This window comes from Prunus persica, chromosome G3 (genome assembly GCF_000346465.2).
Source record: "Prunus persica cultivar Lovell chromosome G3, Prunus_persica_NCBIv2, whole genome shotgun sequence".
Classification (NCBI taxonomy): domain Eukaryota; kingdom Viridiplantae; phylum Streptophyta; class Magnoliopsida; order Rosales; family Rosaceae; genus Prunus; species Prunus persica.
Window position 1 is genome coordinate 9,680,980 of NC_034011.1, and position 21,918 is coordinate 9,702,897.

At 42.3% G+C, this 21,918-nt stretch overlaps 2 protein-coding genes and 2 long non-coding RNA genes across 4 annotated transcripts; all 4 read left to right on the forward strand.

The window, feature by feature from the left end:
- LOC109947996 lies at positions 223-1,566 on the forward strand. Its single transcript, XM_020559882.1, has 2 exons — positions 223-482; positions 561-1,566. Exons 1-2 carry the CDS (start codon positions 223-225, stop codon positions 1,564-1,566), a joined length of 1,266 nt encoding a protein of 421 aa, XP_020415471.1.
- On the forward strand, positions 5,467-6,699 carry LOC109947948. Its single transcript, XR_002270744.1, has 2 exons — positions 5,467-5,889; positions 5,981-6,699. It is a non-coding gene; the product is annotated as an uncharacterized LOC109947948 (long non-coding RNA).
- Positions 15,087-17,524, forward strand: LOC18784314 (putative pentatricopeptide repeat-containing protein At1g12700, mitochondrial). Its single transcript, XM_007217769.2, has one exon. The coding sequence runs from the start codon at positions 15,336-15,338 to the stop codon at positions 17,226-17,228; it is 1,893 nt and encodes a 630-aa protein (XP_007217831.2). The 5' UTR covers positions 15,087-15,335; the 3' UTR covers positions 17,229-17,524.
- On the forward strand, positions 18,208-21,674 carry LOC109947947. Its single transcript, XR_002270743.1, has 4 exons — positions 18,208-18,496; positions 18,585-18,690; positions 20,373-20,429; positions 21,352-21,674. It is a non-coding gene; the product is annotated as an uncharacterized LOC109947947 (long non-coding RNA).

The window sequence follows — 21,918 nt, forward strand, 5'->3', positions numbered from 1 at the left end:
CAACTCGACAATCATCACAATGAGGACCGTGACAAAAGGCGCTCCACTACTCGCTCTCGAAAAACCTATTCTCGTCGCCAAACTACTGGAAATCCCTCGCAAGCGCAGTCCACCAACACGCCGCCTAGACAGCGCAACCGGGAAGGTCGACCCTCGCAAACCAATGAGGAAGTCAATCAGCATCGTCTAAATCGCGAAGGTCATCAACATGACCGACTAGCCATGCGTGCAGAAGACGTTGAGAAGCTTGTGAATAACCGACTTCGAGACTTAAAGATTGGCGGAAATTTCAAAGATGCACTACGCATTGTGGTAGACCAAGCAAACTCCTCACCTTTCACCGCCAAAATCGAGCAGGCTGCTCCCCCGAAACGATTCTCAACGCCCTCTTTCACATGCTTCAAAGGCGATTCCGACCCCGAAAGTCATCTGAAGCATTTCAAGAGCCTTATGATCCTCTACAAAGCCGAAGACGCGCTAATGTGCAAGGTGTTTGCAATGACTTTGCGAGGAGCAGCTCAAGATTAGTTCCATACCCTGCCATCCGGGTCGATCAACAGCTTCAAGGAGCTTACTTACGTCTTCACTAAAGAATACACTTCTTATCGGACGATCAAGAAGAACCCTGACCATCTGTTCAACCTGTGCAAGAGGCTCCAGGAATCCCTTCGAGATTACATCAAGAGGTTCAAAGCAGAAAAGGCCAACATCGTAGGGTGCGATGACCAAATCGCATCCTCTGCATTCAAGAAAGGTCTTCCAGCAGAACATGACTTATACCGCAAGCTGACTATCACTCCCAGCCAGACTCTGGCAGAGGTTTTCGCGACCGCAGAACGCTACGCACTCTGGGATGACGATCGAATCGCCGCGAAGAAGTCCACTGAGCAGGAAGATCGACCAGCTAAACGGGCAGAACAAAGAGGCGACAGGCTTGGCAGCAGGGACAAAGACAAAGGCAGGTCACACCCACAAAGAGAGGCCACGACGAAAAAGAACTACACCAAGTTCTCTATCCCCGTACATCAAATTTTAGCCCAAGTGAAGAACAAACCTTGGGTAAAAAGACCGCCACCCTTGAAAGGAGATCCAGACAAGAGGGATACCAGAAAATATTGTGCCTTCCATGCGACACATAGGCACAATACGAATAATTGCTTTGCTTGGAAAGCGTATCTCGAAGAACTCGTGAGAGAAGGTCATTGCACGGAGTTCATTGCGAAGCAGGCCATCCAGCAGATAGAAGACCGCGATACCGCTAAGGAGCCACCCCAGAAGGTCATAAGGATTAACACAATCCTAGCCGACTCTGAGGAGTCCGGACTGACCAACAAAGAAAAGAAGAGGAAGATCAAACAGGCTACTATGATCTCCCAAGTCTCAACTAGCTTCTCACTGGCAGAAGACGATCCCGTGATCGGCTTTCAAAAGAAAGACTTAATCGGCCTTGATCTACCGCACAACGACGCCCTTGTCATCAGCATTCAAATCGCTCAGGCCATGGTCGACCGAGTCCATGCAGATGAGGGCAGTGCAGCCAACATCCTACAATTGGCAGTCATCTAACAGATGGGCTTAGAGGCAAAGATAAATAAATCAGCCAAGTCGCTGACTGGTTACAATGGCGCAACGACGGTTATCGTGGGCACGATAGATCTCGACGTCTACTCTCCACCTGTAATCAGCTCGCAAACGTTCATGGTCATTGATGAAGTCTCACCCTACAATGGCATTCTAGGCAGACCATGGATCGGCCAGATCAACGCCATCACCTTTGCCATACATCAGAAGATTCGCTACCCAATCCCTGGGGGTGGTATCGGCCAGATCAACAGCGATCAGGCAATGGCAAGAAAATGCTCAGCTCAAGGGCTGAAGAAAGGCAAGCAAACACAGTTCCTCCCTGTGAATCAGGCAGATCTAAAGGGAGTAGAACAAGCAGAGAAGAAAGCAGATCCCGTTCCTGACGGCCGAGCAGACCAGAAAGGAAAGGGAATAGCTACTCCCCAATAGCAATCAAAAAATCAGGACCAAGTCGAGGGAATCCGTCCGGAGGTCTCTTTTGAAGAAGGATGGAAGCCCGAAGAGGACGTTGAGCTAGTACCCCTTGATCCTGACAAGCCAGAGAGAAAAGCGTGGATCGGCTCGCGCCTAAGCCATGAGGAAAAGATAGAGCTTGCAGCCTTCCTCCGGAACAACAAAGACGTATTTGCATGGTCGCCATCTGACATGCCTGGCATCGATCCCCAGATCATCTGCCATCGCCTACACGTCAACCCAGCCATCAAACCTATAGCGCAGAAGAGACGTAACTTCGCCCCCGAGCGGGTTGCCATCATTGAAGTCGAGATCGATAAGCTTCTAGCTGCTGGTTTCATCGAAAAAGTCTCCTACGCAGAATGGCTGGCGAACATTGTTCTAGTGGCAAAGAAAGATAAAGGTCTATGGAGAGTTTGCGTCGACTATACCGATCTCAACAAGGCATGCCCTAAAGACAACTTTTCACTGCCTAGAATTGATCAGCTCGTCGATTCAACTTCCGGCAACCAACTGCTAAGCTTAATGGGCGCCTACTCCGGCTAAAACCAAATCATGATGCATGAAGATGACAAGGCTAAAACCTCTTTCATCATCGAAAGAGGTACATACTACTACAAAGTCATGCCCTTTGGGCTGAAGAACGCTGGAGCAACCTACCAAAGGCTGGTGAACAAAATTTTCAAGGAGAAAATCGGCAAGACTATGGAGGTCTACGTAGACAACATGCTTGTCAAAGCTCCCGAGCGAGCAGAACACATCAAGAACCTTGCCGAGGCATTCAGGCTGCTCCGAAAATACAACATGAAGTTAAACCCGAGCAAATGCACGTTTGGAGTCTCGTCCGGTCGATTCCTGGGATACTTAGTCACCCAAAGAGGAATTGAGGCACATTCAAATCAAATCAAGGCTATACTCAACATGAAGTCACATGCCACAACAAAGGAGATACAAAGTCTAATGGGTAGGGCGGCAGCTCTCAACTGATTCCTCTCAAAATCTACCGACAAGTGCAGGCCATTTTTTAAAGCCTTGAAGAAAGGACACAAGGACAAGTGGGATGACGAGTGCGAAGTAGCTTTTCAAAACTTGAAAACCTACCTCACTTCACCTCCTTACTGTCAAAACCGATACCAGGCGAAGACTTGTACATCTACCTGGCGGTGTCCGACTCAGCTGTCAGCTCAGCTCTCATCCGAGAAGAGCTGGGGGCACAACATCCGGTATTCTACACTTCAAAAGCTCTCCTTGATGCAGAGACTCGCTATCCGAAAATGGAGAAGCTCATTTTTTCGCTTGTAGTTTTCGCGAGAAAACTAAGGCCCTACTACCAAGCACACCGGATAATTGTCATAACAGAATTTCCTTTGAGATCGATCCTCCACAGCCCCGACGCTTCTCAGCGACTCATGAAATGGACTATTGAACTTAGTCAATACGACCTCCTCTACCGGCCGAAGACTGCTATAAAAGCCCAAGCTTTAGCAGATTTTCTTGTAGAGTTTACTCCGACAGCCGAAGAAGAGAAGATGGTCACGAAAAGCAAGGAAAAAGCAGACGACACCTCCCCTGCCGATTCAAACCTACCTAACGACATGTGGCAATTGCATGTAGACGGAGCATCAAATCATAAAGGATCAGGGGCAGGCGTCGTCATAATCACCCCAGACGGAACCTTGTTGGAACAAGCCATCACACTAGGCTTTTCTGCTTCAAACAACGAGGCAGAATATGAGGCATTGCTCGCAGGACTGCGCATAGCAAAAGAACTGACGATCAAGAGATTAGCCATCTACTCAGACTCCCAGCTGATCACGAATCAAGCCTCAGGCGAGTACATGGCAAAACATCCAAGAATGATTCAGTACCTCGACAAAGTCCAAGGACTTTTGAAATAATTTCCTACTTTCACCATCCAACAAGTTCCACGGGCAGAGAACACTCATGCAGATGCGTTGGCAAGCCTAGGATCAGCGCTGGACAGCCAGTTCAGACGCTCCATCCCAGTCGAACACCTTGACCGACCGAGCATCGAAGAAATAGAGCCAATCGACTCAATGCAGATCGATGAAGACCCCAGCTGGCAATACCCCATCATCGACTACTTAGTGAATGAAAATCTGTCAGTCCGAAGCTAGGAAGGTCCAACAGAAAGCCGCGAGATATTACATGCAAGGTGACAAGCTCATTCGCAGATCATACTCCGGCCCTCATCTCACTTGCATAAAGTACCCTCAAACACTTGAGGTTCTCTGTAAAATTCATGACGGCGAGTGTGGCAACCACTTTGTGGGCAGGTCACTCGCCCAGAAGGCTCTAAACGTAGGCTATTTCTGGCCTACTATGCGCCATGATTCCACTGAATATGTCAAAAGATGTGATCGCTGCCAACGGTACAAACCAGTTCCTAATCTACCTGCCGAAATCTACCATCCGCAGAACAGTCGTGGCCTTTCATGCAATGGGCCATCGACTTAGTAGGTCTCATGCCAACGGCACCAGCCAAGAAAGAAATGATGATCGTCGCCACTGATTACTTTACTAAATGGATCGAGGCCGAAGCTCTATCCTCTACTAAAGAAGATGATGTGGAACGATTTATTTGGAGAAACATTATCTGCCGGTTTGGCTGCCCACAATCACTAGTTACCGACAATGGCTCACAATTCATCGGCAAGAAGATTACTGCCTTCTTCAAAAAATATGGCATCAAGCAGCATCTATCTACCCCGAGATATCCTTAAGGCAACGGCCAGGCCGAGGCATCCAATAAAATAATATTGGACTGTCTAAAGAAGATATTAGAAGGCGCCGAAGGAAAATGGGTAGATGAGCTCCCTGGCGTACTATGGGCTTATCGCACCACCAAGCGAAGATCAACTGGCGAAACCCCGTTTTTCCTCGCCTATGGAACTGAAGCGATCATTCCTCCTCACATCATTGTCCCCTCTATAGGCATCAAAGTGGGCAGTATTGAGCAGAACTCCGAGCAGATGAGACTCAACCTTGACTTACTTGAAGGCGAGCGCGAGAAGGCCATTGTCCGAGTCGCCTCCTATTACATAATGAGCCGGTCCGGGGGCAGAGGAAGCTATATGCTTGATACCATGGAAGGGAAGGAGATTCCGCGACAATGGAACGCCTACCATCTCCAAAGATACTATCCATGACGCTTCCTCCTACCTGCTCAGTCCCCAGCAGACGACTGAGTACTGCACATTTCTGAAAAAGAGAAGCAACTACTGCAAATTCCAGAATGTGTCACAACAAAAGACAGTTGCCTATACGCAGCGTCCTTCTGGAGACGCATGGCGACAACTAAAAGCGTCCTTCGAGAGACGCAGCCCGCAAAAAAGCATCCTAAAGGAGATGTAGGGTGCGCCAAGAATTTCCTGAGGGAGGTATGATCAGTTCACAATTGTTTATCATTTTGTACCCTTCTAGCTTATGATTTGGTTATGTTATTGAGTCAAACGTGTGCTTTTAATCCCTTTTCTGTTTATCATTCAGTTCATTGGGCCTTAGGTAGCAATGGTGTCTTTGGATAAGAAAAGATGCAAAATGGTGCAAAAACGAGCAGACTGGGTTAGCAACTCATTTCGGCCTTAACATCTTTCTCCGAACTTGGATTGGCCTAAATAATATGTAGTTGGAAAGATGAGAGTCTGAACTTCAAGATGGACTACTCAAATGCATCAGATTATGAAGTTGAGCCCAATTCGTGAGCCCATATACACACTAGGCTCAGGATTGCAGTTTCCAGTTGGTGAGCCTTGGATACTTTCTTTGAGCCATGTGACTCACCACAGCTTTCCTTGACTTTAGACCTGACATGTTGAGCAATTAAGGGAGGTCTGTCAGCTACTCAAGTGCTGAGGAGAGCCATGTGACTCACCACAGCTTTCCTTGACTTTAGACCTGACATGTTGAGCAATTAAGGGAGGTGTGTCAGCTACTCAAGTGCAAAGGAGCCTTGACTTTAGACCAGACATGTTGAGCAATTTAGGGAGCAATTTAGGGAGGTGTGTCAGCTACTCAAAGGCAAAGGATTCACTCAATTGACCAATAACTCACTCCAGCCATCCTATATCACTCCATTCAGCCCAAAATCAGAGGGAGGAACAACTCCAACAAGCCTTCCTTCCATTTCCTACGAATTTGTTCTTTCTCTGCCATCACCAACCACCTAAACTCATCCCAAATCACCTCTTTAGTTGCCATACTCTAGACATGAGAAAGTTGTTGGAGTAGCATTAGACGTGGAGAAGCACCTGGAGAAGCCTTGGAAACCACAAGCAACTTCAGAATTGGGTTTCTCTACTCTTATTGCATTCAATATGTTTTCTCATTTTTGCTTAAGTTCCATTTCCATTATGAGTAGCTAAATTCATAACTAGGGCTATGATGTAACCTAACATGAATATTCTGGGTTTATAAGTGTAAGTTTTGAGTTTCAAGTTTGATTCATGATTCATATTCCTATTCTTTATGCTTATCAGTTAATATGCTTGTTTGGATGATTGATCACCATTAGAACTTGTATATTAGCTACCTTGGTTTGAATCAAGAGTAGACACCATGCTTTGATTTGAATTGAACTATGAATAAGAAAAGTATGTATGGACATTCGACAACAGGGATTAGATACATGCTTGGTTGTTTAAATTGTTCTTCTATGCTTAATGGGTTCCTAATGCTTAATTTAGATTAGACAACAAATGATCAAGTTAGGGAATTATGAGCACAAGGTTAGGACCAGACACCATGGCCTAATCATACTTTAGCTAGAATCAATCTTTGAATCCGAATGAGACTTGTCACTTGACTCCTTATAACCCAGAATTGAATTGTTATGGTGAATCGAATGCCCTAGTCTCCCAATCTGTTTTCCAGCCTACAAAAGTACTCTTTGTTACATTTCTTCACTTTGCTTTTGTTTGAAATTTCGTTTTGCCTCATTTGTTCAACAATTACAATCACTCATGCCTTAAATTCTATTTTAGACTTAACCTCCTACTTTCTTGAATTTGGTAATCTAAGTACATAACTAATTTTAACTTCTCAGTCCTCGTGGGTACGACCTCGTACTTGTCTTGCTATACTACTAATTGGCCCGTACAATTGCGAGTTAACATTTTACCAACAAGGTATCCAGGTTCCTATCCGTTTCCTAAGGGAGGCAGGATAGCCAAATAGTTGCCCATAAAAAGCGTCCTAAGGGAGACGCAGGGCGATGACCAAAAGCGTCCTTCGGGAGACGCAGCCCGCAAAGAAGCGTCCTAAGGGGGTTGCAGGGTGCGCCAGGAATTTCCTAAGGGAGGTATCCAGGTTCCTATCTGTTTTCTAAGGGGGGGCAGGATAGTCAGACAGTTGTCCATAAGCAGCATCCTAAGGGAGACGCAGGGCAACGACCAGAAGCGTCTTAAAGCTTCTGGAAAAATGCAGAATATGCCCGGAGTCCCTTAAGGGGGACCCTGGCTTTTGATGAAATCCCAAGGGAAATACACAGCAGGACACTAACCGGTTACTCAAGCAGTTCACAAGACAATGTGCAAATTGGAGTTGAAAAAATAAAGACTGAAATTTCCATAGTAAAGCGACCAACCGGCCAAGTTCAAACAAAAAGCAGACTACAAAAGCTGAAAAGAAATAAAGAAGACTTCGTCTACTCCGAAACGCCAGCAGGAGACCCCTAATCTGCAGCCTCTTCAGCGTCTACCTGATCAGCCACGCTCTCAGCAGCTCCACATGCATGATCTATGACGTCTGCCACCGCCTCATCAGCTGCATCATCCTCTGCTCCATCTTCTTCAGCCACCTGCTCTTCAGCTCCTTCGGTGTTCATAGCATTAGCCTCCTCACCTTGCACAGGGGGCAAGTCAGGATAGAGCATCTCGATGTCTTCATCTCCAATGGCATAGAAGGGATCATATCCAATTGTACAGTCCAAGTAGCCCAACTTGTACGCATCCATGACAGCTTCGGACTTGGATTCTTCAACAGACTTATGATAGGCGTGAAATCTAGCCAAAAGCTTGTCATAACTATGAGAGATGTCGGCATTCTTGCGCTCAAGGCGGAAATAAGCATCTTTTCGACTTGCCAAGTCAACAGCAGAAGAGCTGAGCTCGGAATCTTTCTCAGTAAGGGAACTCTTCAGCTTAGATATCATCGCCCGCAAATCAGACGTCTTCTTCTCATAACGAGTCTGCTCGGCAGAAAGCTTACTAGCCAGCTCAGCATTCTTCTTCTCCAACTCACTAAGCCGAGCAGAAGAGGGGGCAACAGCAGACGACGAGTTCCGGATGGTCTCCGCAGCAAAAACCACTCCTTTTTGAAGCAGATGAAATGTTGCTTCTCTTTGTTTTTCCAAGGAAAGACTTGAAAAAGTACCAAGATCACTAGCCTGACGGACTTGATCAACCAGCTCAGCGCAAGCGGATGGATTTGATAGAAAGTGCGTCTTGAGCAGATCAGACACGCCCGCACCCCCTGTAGGGCTAGGCTTGTCCACCTTTGGATCAGCCGCTGATGTTGCAGAAGAACCTTTTCCCCGAGCAGATGACTCTCTTACTTTCTTAGCCTCTGCCAACCTTACTTCCAAAGGAATTAACGACGATGAATCAACTCCACGCTTGACTGCTTGTGACTCAACAGTTGGATCATGATGGTTGGATGGATGAGCAGACCTCACACATCGACCTCCACTCTTCGACTGGTGCAAACGACCCGAACTTCGGAGAGGAAAATCAGCATCTCTTGGCTTCTCAACAGGTGACCTGGACCGTGCACGAACTACGTCGCGGAGCAGATCACGATCTCCAAACTCATCAGCAAGAGGCTTAAGGGGAACATCCCTAATGTTGCGCATACCACCAATCTTCTTGCTATCTGCACCAACAAGATGTTTGACTCTGGCAGATGACGCGGGAATAGCTCCTACTTGGGTTTTCTCAGCAGAAGGGAGCCTTGGCTTCTTCCTCAATGCAGACACATTCCCCGCCCGTAAAGAAGTAGCTGGAGTTCTCGAAGACTTGACATCGGCCTTCCTTTTTGGTGAGGGTTCAGCAAAGCACTCATCATGTTCAGCAGATAGATCATCAGGGTCCGGACCATTCTGCTTCCATCTCTCGACATCCTCGGCAGGGGGCAGACCACCGTCTTCCTCCCGATACTCGCTTAACACCCAGCGCCACTCACGAAACTTTTGGGGGATGTTCAAAGCACGGCGGACCTTAGTCATGTCAGGCCCAAGCTCTAATTGCTTGCTAATGTCACTCACTACAAGCAGAAGACAGAAGTTAGTCAGCCACACTTGAAGAAACTCAAATAAAAAGGGAACAGATCATAAATCACAAAAAGACACACCATAGCAATAAGTGATAGGAACAAGGGGGCCGTCGCCAACGTCGCCCTCCCAGCGTCCGCTGACTTTCAACAAGTCGTCATGCCAAGCGTGATCTCCTTGACTAAGACCGTCGAACAACCTGGACCTATAGACGAGAACTTGGGCATACTGCTCGAAGTGCCTCACTTCAAAAAAATAAAAGAACTCTCGCACCGTCAACTCCAGCGTAAAGAAACGGCTCAGATTCTCGAAGCACATGATCGCCCGGTAAACGTTGGGAGTACTCTGTCTTGGAGCACACCTCATGGCGCAGAACACCTCCTTGAAGAGCTTCGACAGCGGGAATTTGAAGCCCAGTGAAAAATAAAAAGGACGGAAGGTAATGATCTTAGCACCAGGATCATCCGCATCCTCGAAAGAATCGTTATAAGTCCGAGACCTCAATAGCTTGACTTGCACGTCATCTGGAATGGCAGAAGCGAAAGCAGCCCGCGATTTTAGGAACTGAGCGTCGGTCGTGACTCGGTGCAAGTTGGCCACGAACTTCTTGCTAGGCACTACGGAACCTCCCCACAAATACAAAGGCACCTGAGAGCTTGGAGCCTTGCTACCGTCCCTGGAAGACATGGTTGGTCAATCAACAACTACAAGAAGAGAAGAAAATTCTACAAGTTAGAATCCAAAAAAAAAAAAAAAAAAGAAGGCAACCCAGCATGAGCAGCCCGTCAACCCTTCCAGCCCAGCACGCAGGCGGAGCAGTCCTCCAGCTCCTGCACGCAAGGCCCGCCTTGACAAGACCCGGTCCCAATTCCACTATGGAATTCGAACCAAGTCCTGTGCGTGTCCGACACCTGGCGAATGTCAGGCACAAATGACCTTTTTACCCTTCCTGTTACAATTACTAATAAAACTTCCCTTAGACTCCTGCAGAAAATTCGGCAAAATCTCCTCTGTATTTTGTCTAAACCCAAAATCTTCCACCTATTAAACAAGCGAATAATTTTCCACCAACTGCCAGAATAAAATAATCAAGCAATCACAAGATCAAGTTTCCCACTAAAACGAGATATCAGAGCATTTTCTACTAATTTACAAGATTTCAAGAACTTTTACAATAAAATCCTACGTTTCTTGGTGGTGCGGAAGCTAGGAGTGGCCCGGTGGTGGATGCCTACGCACTTCTACAGCCTGGGGGCGAAAAACAAGTTTGAAAATGTGAGTGGACAAAAATAATGTTCCTAAAATCAGTTTATAATCATAATAACCCCCATGGTAAAAATAACTTGCTAAGTAAGGCTAAAGTTCAACTGTGTTTAATATAAGGTATTCATCTAACTATATATAAATGTATGTATATAAATTCGTAAAACTGAACAATTATATGGAAATATAAAACATGCACGAACATTGAGGAAACTGATATAAAATGACTGAGCGCAATAGCTGTATAAAAGTACTCAAATTCCTTTAAACTACCACCTAAATGTACCCCTGTAAAATCCGTCAAATCCCCTGGCAGGTCTCGGCGACACAAAGTCTATCTGAGCCGCAAACTGGCAGGATTCAGGGGACTATGGTCAGCCTGATCCGCCGGCAGATCTCGATGACACCAAGTCGACTCGAGCCGCTCTGGCAAGATACAGGGGACCGTAGTTAGCCTTATCCGCAATCCTGGCAGGTCTCGGGGACACAGAGTCAGCCGAGCCGCAAATCCTGGCAGGTCTCGGGACACCAAGTCGCCGAGCCGCAAATCCTGGCACTCACGGTCCGAGCGTCCCCGAAACTCGTGAGGCAATGTCAAGTGCACCGACAGAACTGTAAACAGACTGGATGTCCGTACGGTCCGTCTGAGGGTAATCACTAAAAACAAGCGGGTACACGATGGTTCTAATTAGAAAAATCTGATAATTCTCCGAAATCTGATAAATCTGAGCTAAGTTACTATTTCTGTATTAAAAATCTCAAGTCTGCTGCTCAACTAAGTATGATAAAAATAAAGATATTTCACGATGCAATTCATGCTCAGAAAACATGTAATAACACTTATTCAAGATCAAATATAAAAGTTAATTATAAAATCGTTTAAGAAAGAAAAGTCCACTCACTGCTGGTCCGAGCTAGCTGGACCCTTTGAAGGTCCCTCCTGTGGTTCTGCCGGTCCTCTAGTGCCTTATTACCCATAAAGATTAAATTAATAAAACTGCTCAATAAAAGAATTAAATTAAACACCCTGCCCCCGGCTCCTAGAAATGCGTGTACTCAATTTAAAGTCACTCTTATGCCCACTTTAGCCTTTTAGAAAATTAGAACGGTCTTGAAAGACCTGAAGCTGTTCCAAGCGATAAACTATCAGACCGGCCGATCCGGAACCTCGTGGGGTCCACGATCTCCGATGCCCAATCTGGGATTCTCTAAAGGTTCCTTACAGAGAAAGACCCATGTCCTGCGAGTTTGGTCCGAAACGGACGGTCGGATTAGCCAAAATTGCATTATCGCTTAAAATCCAAACTCTAGCCCCAGGGTTCGCGATTTCGGAGTATCCGGGACTCCGATTCGCAATCCGTCGAATCCTACACGATCCTGAAATCATGTAGAATGACATATCTGAATTTGGGTGTGATCCAACGGCTCGACGACACTGCACCCAAGGATCGCGCAATATGGAAAATCTGTTCGGGGCTCAAACGGACTCCAAATCGAGATCTGCAAAATCCTACACGCTCGTGACAACACGAGGATCGCAAAACTACTCAGAGTCACTTCACTACCCTCACTCACGCGCCGCCACACGCGCGGGCAGTTTGGGTGTCCAAAGCGATACCGGGTTGCCGGAAAAACTCGAAACCAAGACTCCAAACTCCTATCCTAGGTAAAACACCCCATTTGGAGTCACTTTTGTTCTTGGACATATCCCAAAAAGTGGCCGAAAATGGCCGATCACGGCGGCCGAAGTTCGGCCGATTCTCAATTCGAAAATCGAGTGATCTAGAGGTAAAATCGATCAAAACCCAACCAACCATCAGTTAGAGCATGAAAAATAGCTGAGAAACCATACCTTACTCGAACGATTTGGTTGAGAAACGAAGGAAATCGAGGAGCTTGAAATTTCGACTGAAAACCAGCGGTTTTCGCCAGTTTCCGGCAAACTCCGGGCCGTGCCGAGGCTGAGACCGGTCGGGAAAGGACGGCGGCCGCGAGGCGGTTCCAACCGTACCGGTGCCGTAGATCGGCTCGGGCTATGGCGTCTGCTGGAGGAGCTGGAAGGCGCGAGGTCGCTGGCGCGCGGGAGGAGAGAGAACTGAGGAGAGAGAGGGGAGAAATGGATAAAAATCTGACTTTTTGTCTAAATTACCGTTTTGCCCTTCGCGGTATTTTGATCTTATTTTCTTCGTCACAACTCCGATTCGAGTCTATTCCGTGTCTATGAACTCATTTCGCCGTGCTCTACGCAACAGCGTAAGCGAAATTGCCAAATTCCTTCTCGATCAAGAAGTCAACTTTTTCCCTATTAAATAATGCGAGGGCAAAATCGTCTTTTTGCTAGAATAAATTAATCCTAATTTTTAGATATTTTGTTTTGGGTTATTACACGCCTGCTTGGCGCAGGCCCAAGTCGCGCAGCCCATCTCTTCCTCGCCCTTCTCGCCAGCGCACCTTTGGCCCAAGCCCGAGCTCAACGCGCAAGGCCCATCTCGCCCAACGGAAGCCCTTCGCGCGCAAGGCCCAGCTCCTTTTCTGCCTCAACTCTGAAGCCCAGCATGCGCCTCATTCTGACTTGGGCTTGGCTCCTCCACGCCCTTGCTTCAGGCCCAGCACGCATATGCTCCAGCCCATGCCAGGTAGCTCTAAGACTAGCATGCACCTCATGCTCCATCTGATCCCAGCATGAACTCCCCAGCTATTTGTCAACTATTGCTCACGAATTGCAACTCATGCTGGACCATCTCCTTGCTGCTAAAAAATAAAAAATATATATATATACATACATATATATTTTTACGGGCTCGACTTACTTGGGATCACGGCAACTCCTCTCCTCAACAAACAGTACAAATTCTCTAAAATCTTTCTCAAGCCAGAAGGTAGAGAAGTTAAGTTTGTGATATGAGAAAGAGTGAAGAGAAGCCCTGTATTTATACAGGTTGGACAACCCGAGTCAAGAAGGAATCACAAACTCATTCCTACTGGGAATCCAACTCCAACAACAGTCAGAAGCCTACACCAATTGGGAATCCAATCTGCGAAGGAGTCCAACTCACATAATAAAGCCCAGACACAGTTGGAGAGCCCGAAAAAAATAATTTCATCTCCTACATGCCAGACAAGCGCCATGCAGAAGCTGGGGGCATTTGTGGGAGCATATATTTTCGTCTCCAATCAGGGCACGCCACGTGGAAAAGAAGATTATCTCTTTAATTAATTAATTAAACCAGTTTATCTGGCTAATTAATTAATTGGGATAAATATCTTAATTAATATGATATTATCTTTATTTAAAGAGATAATATCATTAATTAAGATATTATTCTAATAAAGAGAAGATAATATCATTTAAATCAGATATTATCTTTTTAAGAGATAATATCATTTAATTCAGATATTATCTTCTTAAGAGATAATATATATTTAATTCAGATATTATCAGGCCCAACTCGATTCCTACGAAACCCTAGCCCGGAGGCTCCTATAAATAGACGACCTCATTCATCATTCAAGGTACATCTAAATATACTCCTGATACCCGAGAAAAATACCTGAAGCTCTCTCTCCCTCTCCACTCTCCATATTTTCTCCCCGCGGCTCCGGCCACCACACACGGCTCCGGCCACCCCTTTTACACCCTACATAAAACTCCGTACCCTTTGCTTAGCTATTGTTTTCCTACAAACACTCGAACTAACTTAGGCATCGGAGGGCCTTTGGCCAATACCCCCCAGGTGTGGTCTATTTACTCCAGTCTTTTTTACAGAAATCGAGGAAGAGAGAGAAGGAAGATCGAAGGTTGAAGGATCTAGAAGCGAATATTCTCCCGTGAGATTATTTGCACAAACACTTCATATAAGGATGAACTCAAGGATGATTTCATGAGGTTTGAATGTGTGCCTATTGGTGAAGCAATTGTTTGTGTGTGTTTTAGCAAAAATTACTGGTAATTAACAATACCGATGTTGGCATTGTAAGTGTCTAATAATAATCCATGATGTATTTTTATACGACTGGTGTTGTCGTTTTCTTTATCGTTTATTGTTTCACAAAGCTTCTTCAATTGGACAAAAGAAGAAAAAAAAATCGTAACGAAAAGGCACACTAAACTTCCCAAGCTTACAGATTAAGCATAAAAAATTTCACCAAAGATTGGCTCCATTTCCTTGAGCCAACTTTACAGATAAAACATGAACTTAATGGCATTGCCTCCACCAGCACTCTGGTTTCAAATGCTTTTTCCAATGACCTTAAAGGTTTTCCTGGGCAAATTCAACCACCATTACATCGCTTTTGGCTAGATTGTTCCACACACATCTAGATTGGTCAAACACATTGACTTCAGGAATTATCCTCTGTATCTAATCCTAAACACATTTATTTATGACTGCTTATTTGTTATGCATTTCAAGCATACATATCGTTATATCTTAGTTTGTAGTGGCTCTTTAAACCTCCCCAAATTGTGCTCGTTCATTAAACTGTAAATACGGAAATTATCGAAAGAGAAACGAAATACACACTAAACACTGAAGAAAATTTAGAAAAGAACTAACCCTTACTGAAAATAATGAAAAAAGAAAGAAAGATGGGGGGCATGGTAAAAGTTTGCTTGTAAACGGAAGGTACGGAACTTTTAATCCAAGTTTAGAAAAAGGAAAGTTTTTGTGGAATTCATGATAACACGGACTTGAGCTTTCTCGAGGAAACCAGTTGGAGGGAGGTTTGAGCGCCCTTTTACTCAGAGATGCTGAAGATGATGATACGGACTACAACTGCTGCTACTTCTTCTTCTTGTTATTGCTGGAGCAGCAGAGGTATGAATTGTCTACACTCTAACTCCACTTTTCTCGTTTTCGTCAACAATTACTTTGCTTTCTTTCACTCTCAACCTTCGAAACCGATCAAATCTACAAGAACCCAACTAGAGCAACCAAAAAGAGACTTACCCAAAATCACAAATGTTGAGGATGCTTTCAATTTGTTCGATAGAATGCTTCAAATGCGCCCTCTGCCTTCTGTTGTCCGTTTCACTAAAATCTTGGGTCAAGTTGCCAAATTGAAACATTACTCGGCCGTCATCTCATTAGATAACCAAATGGGTGTGTCCAGAATTCGACATGATATTTATACCCTAACCATTCTCATAAATTGTTATTGTCATCTAAACCAAATGGGGTTTAGTTTATCTGTATTGGGAAAATTCTTCAAACTTGGTCTTGAACCAAATGTCTTTACCTTCGCCACTCTAATCAACGGCTTTCTTCTCGAGAATAGAGTGGTTCAGGCAGCAGAACTTTTCAATAAAATGATCAACGCAGGTAATTGTCAGCCTGATGCTGTTACTTATGGCACGCTAGTAAAGGGCTTTTGCATGAAAGGTAACAACAGTGCTGCTATTCACTTGCTTAGGAAGATGGAGGAAGGAGCTTGCAAGCCTGGCTTAGTTGTCTATAACACAATCATCGACAGTCTTTGTAAGGATAAATTAGTTGATGATGCATTGAACCTCTTATCAGAAATGATGAGCAAGGGTATTGCCCCAAATGTCTTTACCTTTACATCCTTGATTCATGAAGTTTGCAAGTTAGGCAAGTGGAAAGAAGCTAAAGGTTTGTTGAATGAAATGGTGAGTAAAAACGTCTTTCCAGATGTGTACACATTCAGTGTCTTGGTAGACACACTTTGTAAGGAGGGGATGGTTGGGGAAGCAGAAGGCGTGGTCGAAATGATGATTGAAAGGGATATTCAACCAGGTACCGTTACATACAATTCACTTATGGATGGTTACTGTTTGCGGGGAGAAATGAGCAAGGCTAGAAAAGTTTTTAAACTAATGCCTAGCAAGGGCTCTATGGTTAATGTTTTTAGTTACAGCATATTGATAAATGGATATTGTAAGCGTAAAATGATGGATGAGGCCATGATGCTTCTTCAGGAAATGTCTCGTAAGGGATTGGTTCCAGATACTGTTACCTATAGCACTCTTGCAGATGGTTTTTGCAAAGTGGGGAAATTAGGTGATGCACAAAAGTTGTTCTCAGAGATGCAAGCTTGTGGCCAACTTCCAGATGTTCAAACTTATGCTGTTCTACTGGATGGCCTATGTAAAAACCGACAACTTTCTACAGCAATCCAACTGTTTAAAGAGATGGAAGGCAAGAAGTTGGATGTAAATATTGTGATTTACACTATTCTTATTGAAGGTTTGTGCATAGCTGAAAAAATTGAATCTGCAAGGGAACTCTTTTTTGGTTTATCATCAAGAGGGCTTCAACCCAATGTAAGGACATATACCATAATGATTAATGGACTCTGTATTGGGGGCCGAACAAGTGAAGCAGAAAAGCTGCTTATCGAAATGGAAGAGAAAGGTTGTTCTCCAAATGGTTGGACCTACAACATAATTATTCGAGGGTTTATCAATAACAATGAGTCAGTAAGGGCGATGGAACTTATTCAACAAATGGTGGAGAAGGGTTTCTCTGCAGATGCTTCAACTACAGAATTGATAATTGATCTATTGTGTAAAGATAAAGTAGATCCTGCATTGTTGCCATTGATGCAAAAAGAGAATTATGAACTGAATTTGCCTCAGTTAAAGTTGAACAGATCTTCTGACCATCCCAATAAACATTGAAGCTCTTCCACCTCCGGCAACCATGGATGTGTTATATCTGTTATCTCTTAATCCATCATGTGACAATGTCGAGTAGTAGATATAACTTTTCCGATAATCGTAACATCTTTGAAACAATTGGCTTGTTTTTTTGTCCGCAGGTCTTTTTTAGTTTCTTTCACACAAACATTGTGCAATTGACTGACTCTGCATGTTTTTGTTATTTTGCGGTATACAGACTTGGTTATATAAAGACATCATTGGGGGATATCCTGTGATCATGATAGAGAAATTTCAATGTTACTCTTTTAAGGTTGTTAAATTTATTAGAGAGAAGCAGGGTATTTGGACTGATATAATCAGATTTTTCAGCTGACCAAGACTTTGCAGTTTCGGCAAAAACGCCTCTGAAGTTGAGACTTGGTTTAATTGATTTGCCTATGGTTATTTTATTCATCGGTCAATCAAATTTTTAGATGAAGCCAAATTTTTACCAAAGCTTCTATTAGCCAAAAAGCAAAGAACGGTTGGGAAACCTTGGAAATTCTATATATACTAAAACCCAGTGCAACTAAACACTGTAGCTAAGCACAGTATAATGACGGAAATGTCCCTTATTTTGCTGTTGTTTTCGTTTTGTTTTTTCTTCATAACAGTAAATTGACGAAACTGCCCTCAACTAAACAGCTTCTTCTGTTCCCGTTTTTGCCCCTTCCCCTTCGTTGCGAAGGTTTTGTCCGCTCAGAGAAGTGCCCATTTTCAGTCCGTTTCGAACCAGCTAGTTGGGGGGCGGCCATGGAAGATCTGCATTCATTGTTAGACATGCGTGGGGGGCCGTCGATTTTTGTTTGGGAGGTGCGCTGCAAATCCAGCCGCACTTTTGGTCTTTGTCTCACAGATTTGTGGTCGGGAGATTTCTCATCCTTTCTACAGCCTTCGACTCAGACTTCCATCTTTCTTGCTTGCGAATTTTTGCATCCTTTGTCTTCAGGTATGCATCCCGTCAACTTTTTAACAGATCTTTTGGTCTTCATTTCATGAATTTGATTGTTGGCTGGGAGATTTTTCGTCCTTTGTAGAGCGTGGGTGTGAGCCATGTTCTATCTTTAGGGTATTTTTTATTTATTTTTTACGAATTTGGGTTCATTTATTTGGTTACTTTGATTTCAGGTTCTTGGGTAATCCCTAATGCTTTTTTTATTTATTTTTTACGAATTTGGGTTCATTTATTTGGTTACTTTGATTTCAGGTTCTTGGGTAATCCCTAATGCTATATAAGAGGAGCTGAGGTATTTATATTTCACAACATATCTTTAGGGTATTTTTTATTTATTTTTTACGAATTTGGGTTCATTTATTTGGTTAATTTGATTTCAGGTTCTTGGGTAATCCCTAATGTTATATAAGAGGAGTTGAGGTATTTATATTTCACAACATATTGGGTTCTATGAGGAAGGGGATTGAATCTCACAGATTAGCTCAGGTATTTCCATCATTCTTATTATTAATTTTTTTTAATCAATTGTCGATTCAATGACTTTGCTCTCTTGGAGAAATCTTACAAATGGAAATCATTCTCAATTTCTGTTTTGGCTGCTGATAAAACACTGGAAAGCAAAGACTAAGCATGCTTTTTTTTATTGAAAAAATTTTCTTTTTTTATCTGCTGTTGGTTGTTGTATTCTAAATATGGAGAAAAAAATTAATGATAAAACACAAGGAAAAAAGAAGTGAAGATTAATCACGTTTTGACAAAATAGAAATTAGGAATGATTAACCAGCAACCATGCTGATAAAGTGCCATCTCCCCTTCTTAGATTGACTCTCCAGCATATGGTGTCTGGGGAAACATATGGTTTACTTTCTCAGTTCGATATGCTTGGTACATAAGTTCTGAAAATTGTATGGCCTGATTGAGCAGGCATGCTGTAGAGTTCTTGCTTGAATGTGTATGGTTTGTCCTTTAAAATTACAATTGAACATAATATCCTAGATATTAGGATTGCCGCAGGCTGAGGTAGATCACAGTCTCTGCAACGATTCAATCCTGAGTGAGAGAGTGGTTTTGTGATTTTGATTGTTTAGGGTGACTTTTGATTGAGATGTTCGATTGAGTTGTCAGGACAAAGGGAATGTAAATCTAGATCAACACTTACAGAAAATTAAAGTTATATATTGAAGTTTTTGGTTTTTAGAATTAGAGAGGCTGAGAAAACAGAAATCATGCTACAATGTACTTGGAATGAATATTTGTGCTGCCTCCTTTAAGGAACCTAAATCTGTTATGTCTTTGGCCTGTCCAAGTTAGCATATATTAGATAAACTGTACATTAGTATTTATCAAGCAGTTTAGAAAGTGTCACCTTATAAAACAGGGCCAAATCCTCCCTCTCCCAGTTTATTCGCTACATTGAAGTTGTTTGTTGCAGCTAAAACTCTTTTTAAATTGAAGAGTGGTGGTTCTGCATCATTTTTCGCAGCTTCAGCTCTTTCTTTACTTATACTCTCACTCATACAGCCTTCCGTGCTCCCTGTTTCATTCTTATTATTAGAGCATTGGTTGTTTGGAACAATAGAATATATGTGTTTGTGTGAGTGAGAAAGAGAACAATAGAATGTGTTTAGGATTAGAATTTTGAAGGGTGGTAGCATTATACCTTCCATTCCCAAGTATTTCTTCCATATGAAGAATTTGTTGGCTGGGAGATTTTTTGTCAAGAGACTTTCTTTCTTTTAGTTTTTTGTCAAGAGACTTTTTTTTTTGTCAAAATAGAAATTGGCAATTATTTTATCTTAACCTCTTTTGGTTTTCTTTGGGGTTCTCAGGAAACATTTCACTTGATTCCTTGACTTGGTGGGCTTGATTGATTATGAGTTTTGAGTCAAATGTGCTCACTGTGTATATCTGTTTAACTAGGCTTGATATTAATATATGCATATTGTTTGATCGTTATAGAATTCAGTTAATTCTTTGATATAATAACATATATTTGTAATTGTGAAGTTGTTTACACAAAACTAAATTTATGTTGGTGTTAAAAATATAAGCAGGATTTCATATAGTGATGTAAATTTTTTCATCTTTTTCTCATCCTGTGATAACCTATATTTCTCTAAAAATGTGATTCGATCCAAATATAATTCAATTATTTGTTTATTTCACAGCTTGAATACACCAAAAGGCAAGGGACTAGACATTTGCATTCTGCTGTCATTTTCGAGGTATAAAACTCCTCTAATTCATTGTTTTTTTAAATTGAGCATTATTAGTCATGTTAGTCAATTGATTTTAATTATTTTGTAAGATTTTATATTTGCTTTTCATCGATTATTCTTGCATACAAGTTATTTACAAATAATCTTTATTTTGTTGATTGATACAAGTTGGATATGCTTATTGCTAAAAAATTTCTCCTCTTTTAAATATTTTCCCTTTGATGTTCTCATTGAACATTTTATCTAAATCATTAATCTGGTGAACTTGGTTGATTATAAATTTTGAGTTCAATGTCTCAATTGTACATATGAATTTAACAAGACTTTATATTAATATATATATATATATATATATACTGTTTAATCATTATGAAACGAAGTTGATTGTCTGATAAAATAATAGATATCTAGAATTGTTATATTATATTTTAATCATATTTACAGGTGAATTTTTTTGGAAAATGTCCGTTTTTCAGGGGAGGTTCTGCCCCTTTTTCAACAGAAATGTCTAGCCCTTAAATAAGTTTTACTCTAAATAAGAGCAAAAGAGTCATATGTTCCTAATACATAAGAGAATTAAAAGCCTAAACATTATATTTACATCCTTTTTTTCAATTTTTCTTCAATATATCCAACCATGATTATTTTACCTCTCCTCAACTTTTCCTTTAGATAAACACAGAATTTAAAATATGTTTACTTTGTGTTACTTCAATTGGAAAACCATCTACAGCTTGCTCATTAGTTCTCTTAATTTTGTAACTTTGTATTTCCTAGATTGGAAAACTATTTATAACTTTCTTATTAAATTGTTAAAATATATTATTCATGTTTATACATAATTAAATGTTTATGATTATTGTCCTAACTCAATTTTCCCCATTCATCAATATTAACATTTACTATTTTCCCACTTTTTTATAACAAGGTCAAGACCTCCATCAAAGAGAAGAAAAATCATAAAGAACTTGCAAAACAAAACTCGCCCAATTAAACAGCATGCTGCTCAAAACTATCCAAATTTTGCTATTTTGATGGCTACTTCCCACTATTAACATCTCAATGTATATACAAACAAGTCTACTATTTTAACATAACAAGTAGCCTGTAAAATATGTTATTACTTACTTTTTTTGCAACTTATACTCCCTTAGTTAAACATAATGCTATAAGTTAAATCTCATTGTATATATAAACAATCTTACTTTGTCTACGCAATTTTAAAACCCGCAGCATCGCGCGGGCTTTTCTGCTAGTGGAGACAATATTGTTGATGGGCTAGGACATGGTTTTGTCATCATGGAATTATTCATTTGGCCGTTAATAAATACGAGGTTCTCTAATGAAGAGAGTTTTTGGTCATTTCGCAAAAAGAAACGAAGCCAAAGAAACCCCATGGATATATTATGCCTGCAATCTAAACCGTATGCATAAACAACCCAAATATTGGATCGGCCATATTGCTCAATGTACATTATGAACTACTTTTCTTTTT